Raw genomic sequence first — 16,271 nt, 5'->3', positions numbered from 1 at the left:
GGGAGAAGTATTAGAGAAAGTCAGTAAATACAGTGAGTAGAAAGTACATTTTCTTAGCCTTCCATCACTACTATACCTGCTTATCCAAGGGGAAAAAAAGTTTACGCCTCAGGAGAAAGTAATTTTGGGATGCCCTTGGGATGTATGCGTATGGGATCCAGTGCTATTTATTGCCCCAGTGTCTTTCTGGTGATTTTTGTGCAAGTGATGGCTCTCAGCCTTTCACCAGCCGTCCTGAGCCACTCATGCTGTTCTGGCAGCTGAGAAGTTGCAGAATTCCCTCATGAGGTACAAAACGTTTCTTTCCAATGATTTGGTTTCCCCACAGCATGACCATCTTGATGTGCAGGATGAGTTAGCTTGTATGCACAACTTCTGTGCAGAGCTTCCATACGCCCCAAACGCTGCACCAGCCTGTGCTTTACACGTTCTTAAGGAAAGAGATCACAGAACTGAAGTAACAAAGTTCCTGAGAAATGCTAGATGGCAGCAAAATTACTGGAAGATGATAATATTCAACAAAAAAGTATTCAAAAAAAGGTATTAAAAAAAAAAGGGATTTCTAAGCCAGCTGTTTGATCAGCCCTGCCAGATAATGGCTCCATTTTCTTCTGTTTCAAATAAAATTAACCTCCTTTTACAGCTTGCTAAAAATAGTCATTTCTTTGCAGCCTCAGGACACAGTGACTCATGTGATAGCAAAGAGGAAGAAGTTGAATTTCTTTAAAATTCAGGCTCAGACAGGAGGGCTGCTGCAGGCCGGCTGCACTCTCAGCTCGCAGGTGTGGCTCTGGACCATGCTCTCAGCTCTGGCCCTGTCCTCACCAAGGCAGCTCAGCAATGCTTCTGGTGGTCAGAGGGAACCTCCTGTGTTCCAGTTTGTGCCTGTTGCCTCCTGTCCTGGCACAAGGTACAGCCTTTGGTATTGGTGTGCTTTGGCAGATCATGTCCAAGGAGGAAGATGCTTCCCACTGTTGAGTGTGAATTGCACATTCACAAGAAAAGCAGATCCATTTCACAACCTTTCAGTTCTCAGTCTTTAGCTCATGACAAAGTGCAGCTTAAGGACAGAAAGCAAGTCATGGATGAGACCCACTCAGGGCTGTCCTTTTGTGATTTGTGATTTTCGGCGGCTCTTCTGCAAACATGTGTGTTAGTGTGTCCATCACATCACAGCAGGCCACTGCGGAGCTTGCACCTCAGCATGAATTGGGCCCCATCTCATAGAATGATAGAATAGCTCAGGGTGGAAGGAACCTTAAAGATTATTGGCTTCCAATCCTTGCCGTGGGCTGGTTGCCCCCTCCCCCCCCCCCAGCTCAGGCTGCCCAGGGCCCATCCAACCTGGCCCTGAGCACCTCCAGGGATGGGGCGGCACAGCTATCTAGTCAGCAGTGCCAGGGCCTCACTGCTCTCTGAATAAAGATTTTTTTTTCCTGACATCTAACCTACATTTCCTCTCTTTTAGTTTAAAGCCATTCCTCTTTGTCCTGTCACTATCAGATAGTGCAAAACCTGAGCTCCCCTTCTGCTGATGAGCTCCCTTCAGGTACTGGAAGGCCGCAGTGGGGTCTCCCCAGAGCCTTCTCCAAGAAGCAGCAGCCTTCTCCCAGCAACCTTCCCTGGCCTGGTTCTCCTTTCTCATCTTTGAAGCTCTTCATTATCTTTCTCTCTCCTCATCAGCACTTCCAAAAAGATTCTTTTAATGTTAATGTAAATGATGTTGGTTACAAGCTTTTAAGATCACGTATTCATACTCCAACAATGTGTTGATAGAGGAATAGCAGAAAATGGCTCATGGATGTGCATATGGTATCTTGGTTGCTGAGCAACCTGTTCCTTGGTTCATTTAGCATAAAAATCCAATTTCAAATAAGATATTTGGGACCCCACTTGACTTACTTTGCAACAGCCAGTGGGGATGAGTTGAGCAGGAAATTGAATCAGCTTTTCTTGGGAAACAAAAAGCTTTGCAAGAATGTCTCATCTTGAAGGACCACATATCTGAAGCATTGTTTGCTAATTCCCATATTGGGTAGGTTTTAAATCCCTACTTAGATACAGCTTGTCCGGGAGAAGTGGTTTTCATCTACAGTTCAACAAAGCCACTGTTATCTTACTTAGTGGTTGCAAACTTCCCATGTTTTTATTAATAGCGTCCTGAGAACTTGTACATCTTGATCATATTTGCTCTTATGATGGTGAGCTTGTGTTAACTGGTTTCAGTAAAACAGAAGCTTTGGTGTAGAGGCAGCAAAATATTTTCTGTTGTTAGAAGGGAATAGTCTACACCACTAGAAAAAGTTCAAGGCAGCCATGTTGAATGGGGAAAGTAGGTAATGGAGGTCGTAGCCTCTTAAAAGTAGGATAACAGTGCTCTTTTTTGCTCCAGTCTGACCTAGATGACCCATTGGGCAGTCTGGCAAAGTGGGCTGTAGCTCAGAGGGCACTGATACAGTGATTCAGCTCTGCTTTCATTCTGCACTTTGGCCACGGGCTGTTAAGTCATCTCCCTCTCACAAACTGTTTCCTCCAGGTATTTGATGCAAAATGAAGGCTTTCAAGGACTTGATGTCCAAAAACCCTTCCTAAAACCAGTGATGTACACCATTAATAGTAATCTTGGAAATCGTTTCTTTTTTGAAGGTTGACCAAGATGATTGCTGGCAAAAGCAAGCATTTAAAACTAAGAGAAACCTTCTGAGCCTTGAATAGCTGTATGGAGAAGAGGTTATGTGGGCAGATAGCCAGTCTGTACTTTTTTCACTACTTTAGATGTGTTACGTGTGACTCATAAGGAGTATTTTACAATGCTGTGGGGCTGTGACAGCAGGCAGTGGTCACAGTGAGTTGTCTCCTGACTACTTGTTTTTACGCAGTGGATTCTGCTCAGTTCAGAAAATGAGCGAAAGCATGCATGACTGCATTCTTGATCATTTAACAGCTAATTACTCCAAAGTAACAAATTTAATTGTCAGGAGAGAGTTTGTTTTGGAACATCTTTCCTGAATAATCATTGCTGATTTTTGCATGTTTTTTTTTTTTTTTTTCATACTCTAATTTAAAAGGGAAAGGATGTTCTGAAGACACAGAACAGTTACGCATTTCTAGTGTCTTCATTTCCCTGTGTGTACATCTGTGGCACTTTCAGACCCACACTGATCTTTGTGTATGTGGCTGCTATACATAAGCCTGCCCGGTAGAGTCACTGAGGTATTTAAGGGTCATTTGGTATGGAAAACCTCAGACTTCTATGCTTGGGACATGAAATATTTGCCATGCAGATTTGATACTGCTGTTGATGGGTAACTTATTAAAAGTGACTTCTGCTGCAGTGTCATTAGCGACCTGAAGAAATGCACAACCATAGTTTGCAGTTACATGGGATACAGCTGTAAAGAAGCAAAGAAGAGAGGCAGGTCCCTTCCCAGCTTCTCTTTGTCAGTGGCAACAGATCAAAAATCTCCACAACTCCATTTCTTATCCATTATTAAACAAGAAGCCCGCTTGCTCTTGTTAATCTCTGCCTATTATCAAAGAACACGTAATAATTGTTAGGCTCCAGCTCTTCTTCTAGCTGCAATTGGCACACCAAGAGGTATATGGCATGCTTTGTTCTTTTCTGGACTTGGCAGCTGAACAACATAGTATTTTTGTCTTTGTTTTTGGATGGAGTCTTTACCTGGGCCTTGCTGGTGTATCTGGAAGGTGACTGGGCTTTTCAAGCCACTGGCAAAACAAGTGCATGTACTCTGCTAAATGCTTAGAATCTGATTAGGTTCTTACATTGAAGAAAATGGCTTCTTGATTATAATTCCTCAGGTGTGGCCTTTGTGCACATAGTGGTAAGGACAGCTTTTTTTCCCCCTTTGCTTTCAGAACTCCTGTTCAATCCAGCAAATTGCCAATTTTAGCATTGTGCCACATTTTTTATTGTTGTTGTCCACATATCTCTAATTGGACCAGTAATTTTCTTTTTGGCCTTGCCGAAATTCATGCCATTTGTTTGAGCAAAGCACAAGGGATGCAAATCCAGTGTGGGGAGATGGCTTCTTGTGTACTTGACTGTAAAGCATGCAGGTGGCCTTGGGAAGAGAACCAAGCCAAGGCCTTTAGATCTAACTTGCAAGATAAAGTGGGCTAATGTATTATTCCTCAAACTGATTGAATCGTATGACTCTTCTGCAGGAAAAAAGAGTCCAAGTCTCTCCACCGTTAACAAGAGGACCAAGTGCCTTTATACCTGAGAATGAGGTAAGTTTGCAGTTAGCTGGGCTGAGTGTGAGGTGACTCTTAGCGTGGAAATACTGAAGAACAGTTTTACCATCCTGCCTGCCCAGGGGAACCTGAATGAGTCCCTTTGGGAGCTACAAGAATGGTTTAAGAGGAGCAAGCTCCCGCGGGTAAGAGCCAAGCTGCCCCTTCCTGCATGTGCTGACAGTGGAGTTGCTCGCAGTTGCCCACGCTCCCCATGCCAGCCCTGAGTGCTGCTCTGCTCTTTCCACAGGGGATGATCCGTTCTTACTGTTAATGTCAGGCCGAAGGGGAGACCTGTCCGTACTGCGACAGAGCATTATATAGCTCTCAGGGCAGTACCTGACCTTCAGTTTAAGTCAGCCTACAAATATGACCAACTTCTGAGACTGTAACTGTGGTTCTTAAGAGAATTTATGGTTGAAAGGAACAGTTTGATTTCAGCCTGAAGATTTCTGTGCATGATTTAGTATTCAGCTTAAGCCTTGATTTGCACCTTGCCACAGTAAATAGAAGCTTTCCTGTGCAGTAGTTGCCTTGCCCTGAAATTAATCTTCACAGAGTATTATTTATTGATTGACAAATTGTTTAGGATGGCAGACTATAAAAATAGGGCCTTTTTTTTTTGTTTGCTTTTAAATACTTAGTAAAAGATCATTCATATGCTGTAAGAGCTAAAAAGAAATTTTTGAAAGGTAAGATATCTGCTGTTCTCTGAATCTCTGTTTATACATGGTGAAGATGTGAATCTAAAAACGGAGTAAGTGTAAAGCCTGGCAACAAGAAATACAATGAAGTAAAAAAAACCCCAACAGATATCAAAATGAACCTTGCAGACTGGAGAAAGAGGAAGCAGAATGAGTTTCAGCCAGCCCAGCTTGTGAGAAGTACTTCCTTTATGTATAGAACATGCACTTGAGATGCTGAACTTCATAATGATGTGGTTTCTCCTGTTAAGAGAAAAATTGCATGAAAAGGAGAAATGTGATTGTAATTAAAATAACAGCATAAAACATTTTGAGTGATTAAATTCTTAATGAATTTATTTTACAACTGATACGCTTGGTAGTAGGTACTAGCTAAGGGTACAGGAGGAGAGCACTGAGTAGTCTCCAGAAAGGAGCAGCAGTAACTCAGGGCTGGAACCTCCCTCTACCTGTAGGAATGAAAAGTTATTCAGAATCATAAACCAATTTTAAATATTGTTTGTCGAGCAAACAACTGCTTTTTTCCCCCATTCTGTGACATTAAGTAATATAGTAGGTAGGAAAGGTGTGGTTAGAGCCTGATCGTATGTTCAGTGTCTCACAAAGTTTGATAAAAACACTGGTCTTATGCAAGTTTTGTTTATTTTCACAATGTATATGGGCAGGTAATGAGGAGGAAGTACATGTGCAGTGTGAAGAGATTTGCAGTATACGTAGGGATAAATCTTGGAAGAAATAATGCTGCATACTGCTGCGCCTTGTATTGCAACAGTGCAGTCCTACAGGAGTGTATTTCAGTTTTGTCAGCAGAATGTTTTCTCTTTAACTTCTGCTAAGATAGATGGAAAATTCCTGCCTAGCTGGAGAACAGCACACCAGCAACTCTGGAGAACAGCACACCAGCAACACAGCAGGGCTGAAAAGTAGAATTTCCTCAAGGAACTACCGCATGAGACAAAAGTCTCTTACACATCAGGAAAGTAAAGTTGCTGAAGAAATTGGGGGATTCCTTAAATGGAGTGAGGGCTGTAAAATACAAAGTGAGATAGACTGATTTCTAACTCATGAATAAAACACTGATGGCAAAAACATTCCAGAGAAAAACCAAATTGACATGACTTCTGGTGCAAAGCAAAGAAAGCTGTAATAGTGAGGAGTGACACACACAATAATAACGGGGTTGCCGAACTGCTTCTCCACTTTGTCTGTAGGCCCATAAATTCAAACTGGGAATACAGTCATGAGAAATGAAAGGTGGTATGTTCACAGAATGGCCTGGGTTGAAAAGGACCACAATCATCATCACGTTTCAACCCCCTGCTATGTGCAGGGTCGCCAACCAGCAGACCAGGCTGCCCAGAGCCACAGCCAGCCTGGCCTTGAATGCCTCCAGGCATGGAGCATCCACAGCCTCCTTGGGCAGCCTGTTCCAGTGTGTCACCACCCTCTGTGTGAAAAACTCCCTCCTAATATCTAACCTAAACCTCCCCTGTCTCAGTTTACAACCATTCCCCCTTGTCCTATCACTATCCACCCTTGTAAATAGCCGTTCCCCCTGCTGTTTATATGCTCCCTTCAAATATTGCAAGGCCACACTGAGGTCTCCCTGCAGCTTTCTCTTCTCCAGGCTAAACAAGCCCAGTTCCCTCAACCTTTCCTCATAGGAGAGGTGCTCCAGCCCTCATCTTGGTGGTCCTCCTCTGGACTTGTTCCAAGAGCTCTGCACCTTTCTTGTGCCGGGGGCCCCAGGCCTGGATGCAGTTCTGCGGATGGAGCCTCACAAGAGCCGAGGGGGGCAATCACCTCCATGTCCCTGCTGGCCACCCCTTTTTTAATGCAGCCCAGAACACAGTTGGCCTTCTGGGCTGCAGGCACACACTGCTGGCTCATGTCCAGCTTCTCGTCCACCAGGACCCCCAAGTCCTTATCCCCAGGGCTGCTCTCAAAGAGATCTTCCCCCAGTTTGTATAAATACCTGGGATTGCCCTGGCCCAGCTTGGTGGAAAAAGATTTGGTACACAGTATGTTCATCAACCTATCGCCAAGAAGGAAAACATGCTTTGAATGGAGTTGCTCAGCAAGAGTTGTGTCTTCTTGGTTTTAGGCACGTTTTCTGTCTCTGTACAGTAAATCTGCTAAAATGGCTTTCCATTTCATAGTGCTTGCAGCAGTAAGCTGGCTCGTCTAAAACTATTTCAGGATAAGTACTGGGTATTCTAGCCTTTTGCTTGTAGCTTCAATGGTGAACATGTTTAAAATGGCAGTTCTTGGTGATAAACACTGAGTAATAGTACTAATACTGTGTCAGGGCTTGCAGTTCAAGAGCTGCTTGCTTGTACTGCTTCATTTCATCTTGTGCCCAAGGTTTGGATCAGCTGGAATAATTAAAGAACAGCTTTTGTTTAAAGAAAGCATTAAATTCCTATTCTAAATAATACTTGAATGTTACAGACAAATTAGCATTTGATCTCCTCTTCAATTATACAAACCCAGCTGTGGTAGATTGCCAGACTGTTTCTGTAATTTGGTTACGTAACCCCACTCTTCTCCATTAGTTTCAAAATTGTTTTTAGGGCTGAGTGTTTGGGTAGTGTGTGTCTCTACAGGTTGACATCCATAAAGACTTTACTTTCCATTTTTGCTCACTTCCAAGTCTCCACACAAATTTTACATGAAGCATCTGAGAGTTTAGCCATTTTGGAAAGCTCTGCAGAAAACGTTCCGGGTTTTTGTAGTCAGTTACTAGAACAACAGTCATATGGTGCTCAGTATACAAGTAACATCTGTGTGCATGTTCACTTATTAACAGGCACATGTATACATCTAGATCTTCAGAAGTTTTTTACACAAGCCAACATTTCATACTACAGTATGTTTCTCTCCAGTATCGTAAGTTTCTCCATCTTATTTTGCAGGTGATGCAAGCAAATGGTTTGGATGAACGTACTAATCTTCTTGTGGAAGAATACTCTACATCTGGCCGCCTGGACAACATCACACAGGTCATGAGTATCCACACGCAGTACCTGGAGTCTTTCCTCCGCAGCCAGTTCTACATGCTGCGCATGGATGGGCCCCTTCCTTTGCCATACAGGCACTACATTGCTATAATGGTATGTACCAATGGGCTAGCCATTTTCTCCCATGACCTTGACTTTCTTATTAAAAAAAGAAAAAGGAAGCCTTCAGAAAGAAGATGGTAGTATGTTCTAGAGATCCCCTGCAACCTCAATTAGAGCTTGTGTTGCAAAGTAATCACACTTACAGGAGAACCCTCCCTACTGTGTAGAAATGCTTTGCAATATAAAACATGGCCCTTTGCAATCAAATTGTATTTTTGTTTTGTGTTAATATCCTGTTTCTACCTGCAACAAAATCACATTACTCGCTAATGTGCTGATCTTTTCCCTCTGTGTTTAATTATCTTAGGCCGCTGCCAGACATCAGTGTTCCTACCTAATAAATATGCATGTTGATGAGTTTTTGAAGACTGGTGGGATTGCAGAATGGTTGAACGGTTTAGAATACATTCCCCAAAGGCTGAAAAATCTGAACGAAATAAACAAACTCCTTGCACACCGGCCCTGGCTGATCACGAAAGAGCACATTCAGGTACCTGTTGAATTGTGCCTTGTAGTAGCAGTAAATGTCCAGTAATAAGAACTGCTGAGAACTAAGCTATGTCTGGTTAGACTTTTTTTTACCTTGAGTTAAAACATTTGGGGAAGTTCTAGAGCATCGAATAAGCCAATAAATTCTGCTGTGTGACAAAGGCAACAAGATTTATTTTTTAGAAGTAGCAATGACTAAAGTAACCCTGGGAGAATTGAGGTAATATATCAGGCCTCTCTCTTTTAATCTAGTGAGTGTTTGTGTGCGAGAGGAGTATGGTATTTATTGGAAGAAAGGAATTGATCCCTTTTTAAAAGTCATGCATAGCATCTTATACAAAAACTGGGGGCCAAAAGAAATTTTATATTTACACTTTTTTTATTCTCATTTCAGAAACTTGTCAAGACTGGGGAAAATAATTGGTCTCTTCCTGAACTGGTGCATGCTGTTGTCCTGTTGGCACATTATCATGCCTTGGCAAGTTTTGTATTTGGTAGTGGCATTAATCCAGAGAGAGATCCGGATACATCTAATGGAGTCAGACTTATAGCAGTCAACAACTTCTGTGTCTGTGATCTTGCCAATGACAACAACATAGAAAATGCATCCCTCACAAGTAGCAACTTTGGGGTTAGTGTTGCAAGAAGATTCTTTTTGCTTGCCTCTGTTTTGCATTAGAAAGCTTTCTTCCATTCTTTCCTGTTTAAATTTCAGGGTAGTTTGAAAGTTTTTGTCTATTTTCTGAAATGCTTGGGTCTGGTTACTCTTACATTAGCTTTAGCAGTTGCTGTGTAATCCTTTTCAAAACCACACTGAAACAGAGGATGATAGTTAAAGTAATGTGATTTTAATAGCTAATCTCACAACCCATTGAGCAAGACTAAAACTATGCTTCCAGTTGGAAACTTAAAGTGCCAGTGTCTGCAGATGGCGTATCGCTGATAAGAACACGGTGTTACCCATGTTCCGACCATGTGGAATGAAAAAAGAAATGGGAAGAAAGCAGCAGAGGTCACATTATTCATTTTGACTTCACGGTCTGCGATCACAAAGCAGGTTGATTTTGAAAAACACTTCCATGTGGCTGAGAGGAAATGTCTGAAATAAATGGCATGTTTCTTCACACAGGTGTTCTGGTCTTAGTGAACCAAGGGAGGACTTAACATAAATGCATTTTTTTTCCTAAAATTGCCTTTGAAGAAAAGTCCTTGAATTAATATCAGTTGGTGAATTAGCCCCATCTCCTTTATGGAATATAAGGATTGTGAGCAGAGTCAGTAGATGCATTTTTCCAAACCAGCAGTCAGCTTGCAGTGTGAGTTTGTGATCCATCAGTTCCATTAGCGCATCCGAAGCGAAGTTTTGGGCTGTAAGACATGCCAGCTTAAATTAGCAGGATGTGTTACTCTGTTGGTAGTGGGCAGAGGGCTGCTGCTGGCTGTAGGTAGCTTGGTAAGCAGGCAGTGCTACACTGAGAGGCATTCACAGTTAGGGGCAGAAAGCTGGAATCAAGAAGAAAAGGTGGAAAAGAAAGACCAGGCAGTTCACCTTGTGGAAAATGGTGAATGTAGATCACCAAGCTCCAAACTTTGATGTATTTCTGTAGAAGAGAACAGTTTTCCACACGAGAACAAGAAGAAAAGCTCCATGTAATAGTTGTTCTGAGCACACAGAATGAATAGAAAATAAAAAAGAAAAAAAAGGAAAACTCTGTTTTTCTGTCTCAGGTTGTGTTCCTGTAAGATATTTTGTATTACCTGTAGATTGAGTAAAAGTACCATAAAGGTTGGCTTCGTATGCACATAGGGCATTTAGCTGTCTTTTCCTGAGCAATCTGAATGGGGGAAAATGCATTTTAAGCAACCGTGTTCTCCATGTTCAAACACAGCCTCTTCCACTGTTAATCGTGCTGTAGTGTGCTGTGATAGCTGAGAGCAACACCTACCTCTTTCCTTCTCCTGATTTTCTGAAAGCTGTTTGTCTACACTCTGTATTACACAAGGAATTCTGGCTTAAGCTTTCATATTTGCTGCTCTTTTTTTTTTTGAGAACGCTTATTGTTGAGCATGAACTGTGAAGATGACACACTGTCTGTCTTCTGATTTTAAAGAATGTCTTGATGTTTTTGCAGATTGCAGATTCCTTAAGTGAGCTGGAGGCCTTGATGGAGAGGATGAAGAGGCTGCAAGAAGATAAAGAGGATGAAGAAGCCTCTCAGGAAGAAATGGACACTCGCTTTGAGAAGGAGAAGAAGGAGAGTCTGCTAGTAATTAGTGGAGGTATTTATGTATTTATGCTTTTTCAGTTTAAGTTGGATTTTTTGGGGGCTTTGCATAAAATAAACAAAGAGTAAAGTTCAGTGCCTACAGCATTTTTGTCCATTTCTTTGTGCTGGATCTTGGCTTAGTAAAAGCGTGGTAAGGTTCACTTGGTTCATCTCTTTAACCTTTCCTTATTGGCAAATACCAGCATCCATTTTGCTTCTTGAAATTTAGCTTTTGTGTGTTTAGAAAAATAAAACAAAAAAAAACCATAGGTTTCTGTAAGAGTTTGAATGTAAACTCCACTTTCTTTATATGCTCTGTGTTTTCAGATTTATTCATTCATGCCTCCTCTCTAACTTGCTGTTTTTAGTGATCATTCTTCTGTGCTTTTCTGTTACTGGTATGATGTCAGAGATTGCTTAGCGTTCAGTTTATTTCAGACTATTTCAGTTTTCATTTCTAACAAATGATGCAATGAAGTATTCTGTACAGACACCAAGGTTTTTTTTCCCAATGGTTTTCCCCAAAGCATTTTAAGAAGATAGTTAAGACAATCAGAATCTCCAGCCATCTCTTTATGTTAGGGGTTGCCTGAATACCATAGCTTTATCTCTTTGAGGAACAACTCATAAAATGTCACAAAGTGTATGGACAGTATGAATTTAATTATATCAGTCACTTCAAAGAGAATCTGGTAAGAAAGCCAAAAATATGCACTAGTGGTGAATTGCTTCTTCTTGTTCAGAATACAAGCCAGAACAAACACATCTGAAGTACTTCAGGTTTTGTGCACCAAGCCCAAAAGAGAGGAAGAGTTCTGTGAGTTGGCAGTGATTGTTTTGTGGCTTTCTAAGAATGTCCAAAAGCTCTGAGGCAGATTTCCACCAACATCATGGTTGGATGTTTAGAAGGGGACATTGTCCATTCTCACTTAGACAGACTCAACTGTGTCGATGAACTGAGACCCACTGTGGTTTCATTTTCAAATTTGAGGTGAGGAGTCTGCATGCACCATGTCTTGTATCCTTCCAGGGAATCCAGCACTGCTGGGGAGAGGGGTGTATGAATGCAGGTGTTAAATTCTTCACTGAGCAGATGCTGCTCAATCTTCTTCCTACGCAGTTATGTTTTGATTGTTTAATGAGGCAGAGAGGAGATAAAGCACTTCTGCAATTTTTAGGCTAACCGACTTGTGGACATATGGCAACTGTTCTGTTGATGCACGTGGAAGCAGGCCAGGATTGTAACATCAGGGTCAAATGCAGTCAGCTATGCAGTAGTCAACTTCTGCAAAGGTAGTTACACAACCAGGCCACCTGTTTATTCGGGAGGGAAAGATTGATTCCTGATAGAGAACCTACACTTGCTTAGTGACACATTTTGGAGCTCTTTGAAGATGCCTGGTTACTGGGGCTTCTGGCAGAATTTCAGCCTGTGCTATAAAGCTCTTCACTTTCATGTAATTTTCTGTTGGTATTTACAAGTGCAGAATTGCATTGCTCTCTTGTTCTTATTCTGGGTTGTTACAGATCACAGCTGATGTAATTCTGGACACTGTACCTGCTCATGTACAGTCTGCTCAGCATAAAAATCTGGTTGTCAACAGGATTATTCTTCTGTCTCTTATTCTAATCTAATAACTTTACTAACAGGATTCATCTTGTCTAAGATACCTAGCCTGTCTCAGAAGTGAACTGAAAGAGGAGGACCTCTCCAGAAGTTTAGCTTATCTCTTCCCATCTTGGAGAAGTAATCTTGATGTCCAGTGTAGGCTGATAAGTAGACTCCAGGAGAAGGATGGACTCCATACAAGCAGATGAAGATGGACTTTTTTCCTTCCTTCATACCACACTTTTCCTTTGCACATTTTTAAGTTGCCTTCTAGCTGCAGTAGAGTGGTAATTTGAAGTCAGAGCTGACTCCTGTGCTTGCCTAAAGCAAAGCATTGTGCTGTTTTTTTCTCACAGCATTTGATGATGAAATAGTTTCTACAGATGTCTCCCGCTACGTTGAAGATCCTGGGTTTGGGTACAAAGACTTTGCACGGCGAGGAGAAGACCATCTGCCAACATTCAGAGCTCAGGTAGCGTCTCTTTAAAGCACGTTTGCTCAAAGGATATATGCAGCTGTCATTGCAGGACAAGGTGAAGTAGTGGGGCATGTTTGTTACATGTGCTTTTTTGTGTTATGGTCCATTAAATAATTCGGAATCTTCTATAAATTTACCAGCAATGAGTCTTTTACAATTTGTAAATCTCAAACAAGAGGAGATTTCATTTTCAGTCGCATTCCAAGTATTAGCAGAATTAATACTTGAAAACTGTAAAGCGTATCATTTAGTCTGGAATAAAAGCAAAAGGTAAAAAAGAAAGAATCCTTTTCTGTCCCTCCAAATGTGAAAAAGACCATACTGGAAGAATGCTTTATTCCTGCCATTTGTATCAAGTGCTCTCTGCCTTGAGTTATCAGTGAATAGATCTGTCTGTGTCTGTGAGAGTGATTGGGTGAAATACTTCCTGGAGATGCACCAGATGCACCACAGCACTGAAATTTGAATGTCTGAAAAGAAAAAGAGTTCTTAAATATGATTACTGTAACACTGAGGTTTCTGACTTTTTATGAATATATAAATATTAAGTGCTGTTGAAAGAACTGTCTTCTGTCTGTACCGTGTCTTACATATGGTATCTTTGTCCATGACCAGACTCATAAGCCTCTGTATAATATATGATACAGCAGAGACCTTCTAGATGGTTCTGTTCCAGGTTATAGAGTAGATTCATAAGCAGTCTAGTGATAAATTGTAAGGAATGGAAGAAATCTAAAACCGAAACAGAGAACTTCAAGTAAAGCACAGTAGGTGCAGTATAACTACATGGTCAGAAGATGTATCCAAAACTTTAAAATAAAAAATCTGTGATCACTTTCAGGAAATGTATTTAGCTATATAGCAGCCATTGCTGGTCTGGATAATTTACTCTGTGGTCTTCATATGAGTCTGAAGTAAGTAGATACTGCCAAAAAGAATAAGGCAGAGTCAGAGCCTGTAAATCAAACATACTGCTTAAATACTTTAGGAACAGCAGGCTCCCATGGAAAAAAACTCAACTAAAGTTGAAATTGGAACTAAAATGTCTCTGCTCTTAAATAAACAAGACAGCTTCTGGCCTATATCCAAAGGAGTCACCTTAGCAATTTAACTTTATTAGTATGGCCTACTCCAAAGTAGTTCAATGTATATACCCACAGCATCCAAATAGTCTGCTATTAATGCTGCTTAAATTGAAGCAGCATCACAAAACTCTGCAATAAATCCGAACCTTATTCTGTTGAAACAAGACTATCATTTGTGTCTGTGCATTTAAATTCTGTGATAGAAACAAACAGCAGAGTGTCTTAAAACGTTACCACGATTGCTATAAATCAGCTGTTGTCAGTAAGCACTGCTTTGCCACATCCTGGGGTTTCTGTTTTTGAAGCATTTGTGATGTCCCTTGGATGTACTTGACATCTCTGCAGGGCCAGGTAGATAAGGCATAGCTCCCAAACTTTGTGGTTGTTTGGACTGGCAACTGGAGGTCAAGTGGGACCTGGAACATTTCAGATGTCACTGAATTCCAATTTTAAGCAGCTGAACGTTATCCTTATATATATAACTATATATATAGTTATATATAACTATATATATATAACGTTATAACTTAGAACGTTGTCCTAATCAGGGATTCAGTCTGGTAGATGAGCTCTAAAGCAAGTGAGTGGAGCCCTTGCCCCACAGTACTTCTGGAAAACAGCCAGGCAAGAGAAGGATGTGGAGGTGATGCCCTCAGTTGTAGAGAGTCTGTGATGGAGTAACGGAACACTTGCCAAGGATGTGGGCAAACTAACATGTTCTGTATAACCACAACATGGAGAGTGGTTGTATGCTGCCCTAATGCATACAGGGTCATTCTCTTCTGCTGCTGCTGCCATGCCATCACCATGCAAAGATTTCCTATTCCTCGCGCAAACAGGCATACTTTTGCTCTTGCAATCTAGCTGCTTGGCTAAGACCTGAATTTTATTACTTTGTTCAAAGATTTTTCAGCGCTTTGCCCAGTGATTGTACGTCCTGGATGGAAGTGCATACTCTGCTTCTGCTTGGAGTTAAGCACTAAAGCCCCCTAGAGGAATAAATTTCTAAATTTTGCAAGTCTATCTTGTTCAGAATGGCACTGGTCAAAGCAGCAGAGCAGTGAAAAATTGCCTCTGCACTTCAGAACAAGCGTGGGGCTTTTTTCTCACATAGGATGGTGATAGCCAACCAAAGATGGGCAGTTGTGATGTGACTCATGGAGAAGGAGACCTGGCAGAATGGAGCAGGTGATACCAACGAAAGATTCAAAATGAAAGATTCTTTGGAGGAGAGCAAAGCTACTCACAGGCAACAAAAAGTGTTGAGCTGTTGAAAGAATCACAGGGACTTCACGTCCCTTGTATATTTATTTCTTTCCTTTTTCTCCTGCAGGACTATACTTGGGAAAATCATGGCTTTTCCCTCGTGAACAGGCTTTATTCTGACATCGGGCATCTCCTCGATGAAAAGTTCCGGATGGTGTATAACCTCACGTATAACACTATGGCAACACATGAAGATGTTGATACAACTACATTAAGAAGAGCTTTATTTAACTATGTCCACTGTATGTATGGAATCAGGTATGGAAGAAAACCCCTGGCTAAGGAGTACATTCAAAACTGTGTCAGCACCAAATGAAAATTGAACGGTGTGAAAAGCATCATCTTAGACTCTGGGTGTAGAGGTGGAGGTAGTACCTCAGTCTGGAAGTTGAGTGGTTTCTCTGCCGTGTCAGTAAAGCTTTTACTTCCAGTGAATTATGATTATGAGTCATATAAATGATTATGAATTGGGTTGAAACCAGCCTGTATTCTCTGCTCAGAAAAGACAGCATCCCAGTAGTGAGCCTTTCCCCTGTTAGCAGAATGCATTCTAGCATATATAACAAGTGCTTGAATTCCCAAGCATAAGAACTTAATGTTGCAAAAGATCAGAATCTAATGCTGCAAATGACCGTGCTTTTAAGAATGCCTGTCCAACAGAATTCCTGCCTTTGTCATGTAGGTATGATGACTATGATTATGGAGAAGTTAATCAGCTACTTGAACGCAGCCTGAAGGTTTACATAAAGACAGTGACCTGCTACCCAGAGAGAACTACCAAGCGCATGTACGACAGTTACTGGCGTCAGTTCAAGCACTCGGAGAAGGTACGTGTTGCACAGTCAGACTGGCTGCACAGAGGCCCACATGCTGTTCATAGATGAAAATATGGTGACTCCCTGCCTGTAGCAGGGGGTCGGGATTAGATAATCTTAAATTCACTTCCAGCCCAAACCATTCTATCATTCTGTGACTCCTAAAAATGGCTGTATTT

At 41.5% G+C, this 16,271-nt stretch overlaps 1 protein-coding gene across 3 annotated transcripts in view; it reads left to right on the top strand.

Annotated features, from left to right (window-relative positions):
* Window positions 1-16,271, top strand: part of SESN3 (sestrin 3) — a 45,089-nt gene that overhangs the window by 19,267 nt on the left and 9,551 nt on the right. For all 3 annotated transcript variants that reach the window (XM_052671334.1, XM_052671333.1, XM_052671331.1), the window contains exons 2-9: window positions 4,189-4,254; window positions 7,877-8,074; window positions 8,391-8,573; window positions 8,967-9,203; window positions 10,705-10,852; window positions 12,805-12,920; window positions 15,345-15,535; window positions 15,960-16,104. In XM_052671334.1, the coding sequence (XP_052527294.1) occupies window positions 4,189-4,254; window positions 7,877-8,074; window positions 8,391-8,573; window positions 8,967-9,203; window positions 10,705-10,852; window positions 12,805-12,920; window positions 15,345-15,535; window positions 15,960-16,104 (1,284 nt within the window). The remainder of the gene's footprint in view (window positions 1-4,188; window positions 4,255-7,876; window positions 8,075-8,390; window positions 8,574-8,966; window positions 9,204-10,704; window positions 10,853-12,804; window positions 12,921-15,344; window positions 15,536-15,959; window positions 16,105-16,271) is intronic.

The sequence above is a fragment of the Tympanuchus pallidicinctus genome, unplaced genomic scaffold (genome assembly GCF_026119805.1).
Source record: "Tympanuchus pallidicinctus isolate F22 unplaced genomic scaffold, pur_lepc_1.0 scaffold11, whole genome shotgun sequence".
Taxonomy (NCBI): Eukaryota; Metazoa; Chordata; class Aves; order Galliformes; family Phasianidae; genus Tympanuchus; species Tympanuchus pallidicinctus.
This window is presented reverse-complemented; position numbering and strand designations above follow the sequence as displayed.